A 2,653-nucleotide genomic window follows, 5' to 3' on the forward strand; every position below is an offset into this window, starting at 1 on the left:
GGGTAACACAGAGTGGTGGGTACAGGTGGTTGAGGGAGGACTAGATGGCCCACAGAGGCAGAACAGTCTTTCCATGACAGCAGAGGGACATCAAATGCTCCCATAGATCTTTTGGGAATCCCAAGGGAGGGCGTTCCCAAAGCGGAAAAAAGCCATCAACTTCTTCCTCTGGGTGGTAGGACTCTGCAGGCCCACCAAACCACGTCTGTGCTTTTCCAGGTCCAGGTGGCTCCCCTAACACAGGAACACTTCCTGTCTTCATAGCCATCTTCTCTCCTGTTCATCTAAGCCTCAGGCCAAATGCCCCTGCCCAGGCCAGTAGGACTTGGGACCAGGCAGTTAATCCCTTCAGCTGGTTCTCCTTGCTGTGCCCAATCCATGTGGGTCTACTGAGAGGACAAGATCCATCCTTTCCAGGAAAGCAGCAAGGCAGGGAACCCTATCTCCTCCCACTGCAGTACCTACCAGATTAAGGTCTAGAGCAGATTGGCCCCTCTAGTGTATCCCCAGTAATCACGTGCCTGTGATCGTGTATACCTCACAGCTCATGCAGGAGCATCAGGACCATTCATTCCCCACTATTGGTGGAGGAGAGGCTAATGCATCCTGCCCCACACTCAGGGAGCACATTGACATGTTCATTAATGTGCCATAGTTATAGCACATTTAGTTTAGTACCTGTCGTTTCATCTACACACAGCCCTAGGTACTAACTCAATGCGCAGTAACCAGCGCTAATACACAGTAGTGCTGGCGCATGGCTTTTTAGAGACATTAATGCACAGTAGACTAGTTCAACTGTGCATTAGTGCAATAGCATGGCTTTTGCCCTGACACACTAATGCACGGTAGAATTAGTCTTAGCGTCTTGTATAAATGCATCCAGGTTGCTGCTTATGGCTTGCAAGGCAGTCGCCAGTACCGGACAGCCCCCAGGATCCTACTGGGAGAAAGCATTTTTGCCCTGACACACTAATGCACAGTAGAATTAGTCTTAGCGTCATGTATAAATGCATCCAGGATGCTGCTTATGGATTGCAAGGCAGTCGCCAGTACCAGACAGCCCCCAGGATCCTACTGGGAGAAAGCAGGCATCTTGTCTGCTCCCTTGAAAATCAGGGGAACCACCTCCTCCCTATTGGGCAGGAGGAAGGGCAAGGATGAGGTCCACTCATTAATGAGTGGGAGAACATGAGGGGTTACATGGGAAGCTCATGGCAGGTAGGGAGGAGGAAATGGGATTTGGATTTTGCCTGGCCAAAGAATCACTCATGTTGGGGCAAAAGGCAGGGCAGGGTGGCACTTTAGAGACAAACTTGTTCAGAGAGGCATAAGCTTTCATAGGCAACTACCTACTTTGTCAGATGCTGTGATATTGGAGCAGAAGGACCTTCTTGTCTATATAGAAGCCAAACCTGCCATCAGGAAGTGTTTATGTGTCCCAAATCGCTTCCCAGCTAAGTGCAATTGCATCTGGATTTTTAATTTTAACCATTCTCTTTTCACCGCTGGTGGGGGTGGGCATTGTTACTAGGACTCTGGCTGTGCCTACGTAGCAGGAACATGATCTGAAAAAGGCAGCATCTTGCCTTTTGGTTCTGGATTCGATGCTTTACAGTATTACCTTTGTGTATTTCCCTGTGTTTTAGGGTTCTTAAATGAGACTAATGCCTGGAGAACACTTCTGTGTTGCACGTCGGATGGTGAGCACCGCTGGGAACACACCAACCAGAAGGAATGTTGCCATGACAATAATCATAGACTTAAAATGCACAACAGTCAGATACCTGTTTGCTAGGGCTTTCCTGCCATGTATGCCAGCTCTATTTAATACCCTCTTCTATGCCCCAGCTAACAGATCAGAGGGGCAGATCCCACAAAGTGCAGAGAGTGTTGCCTGGGAGGGGCTGAGTGCCTTCACTTCCCTCTGAAGTCAATGGGACTTGAGGCTGGCCTGCACTTCGCTGGATTGGACTCCTGGTTCGTGTTGCTGATTGACATGTAAATAGTGTTTTGTTTACACTGCACTGAAAAAGCCTCCTCTCCATTCAGTCTCACTTAATAAAATAGCATTTAAAGGATTTTAGATTCATTTTTCTTCCTCTTGAAGCTGTTTTATTAGAAATTGTTGTTGAACATGCTGGTTGTTATCATAGCTCTGGTAAGTAATTTATCCAGCAGCTTGAGCAGTTGTCAATCCAGAGTGCTGTTCTATAAGCTGCGGGCTATATTTCTCTCTATGGTTTTCTGCAGTAAATGCCATTGATACTACAGTAGCTTCTAGAGTCCCCAGCTGAGATGAGGTCTCATGTGGCTAGACGCTGTATTATACAGAGTCAGAACACATTTACACACACCGTTTCTGTATCACTTTAACTGGGTCAGGTTGAATCTGGGATGGTGGACATGGCACAAGCCATGGACACACTTACAGTGGTAGTAAGGTACCAGAAGAGAGTATCCCTGTAAAACTCAGGGATTAATTCAGTGAAGGTCACCTCCCTAACCAGAGTATGTATTACATACTCACATAAAAAGGCAATTTTTAGGCTTGCAAACACTGTGTGCAAGCCAGACCAAAGAGACAGTCCTGCCCCACCAAGTTTATGGGTCTAAATCAGAGGTGGCCACCCTTTGACATGCATGTCACAAA

General features: G+C 47.3%; 1 protein-coding gene across 1 annotated transcript in view; it reads left to right on the top strand.

Annotated features, from left to right (window-relative positions):
- Positions 1-1,688, top strand: part of CD8B (CD8b molecule) — a 36,450-nt gene extending 34,762 nt beyond the window's left edge. Inside the window, exon 8 of the mRNA XM_025210080.1 lies at positions 1,650-1,688. Within this exon, the coding sequence (XP_025065865.1) occupies positions 1,650-1,662 (13 nt within the window). The 3' untranslated portion in view covers positions 1,663-1,688. The remainder of the gene's footprint in view (positions 1-1,649) is intronic.
- Positions 1,689-2,653: the final 965 nt, after the last annotated feature.

The sequence above is a fragment of the Alligator sinensis genome, unplaced genomic scaffold (assembly GCF_000455745.1).
Source record: "Alligator sinensis unplaced genomic scaffold, ASM45574v1 scaffold656_1, whole genome shotgun sequence".
Lineage (NCBI taxonomy): Eukaryota > Metazoa > Chordata > Crocodylia > Alligatoridae > Alligator > Alligator sinensis.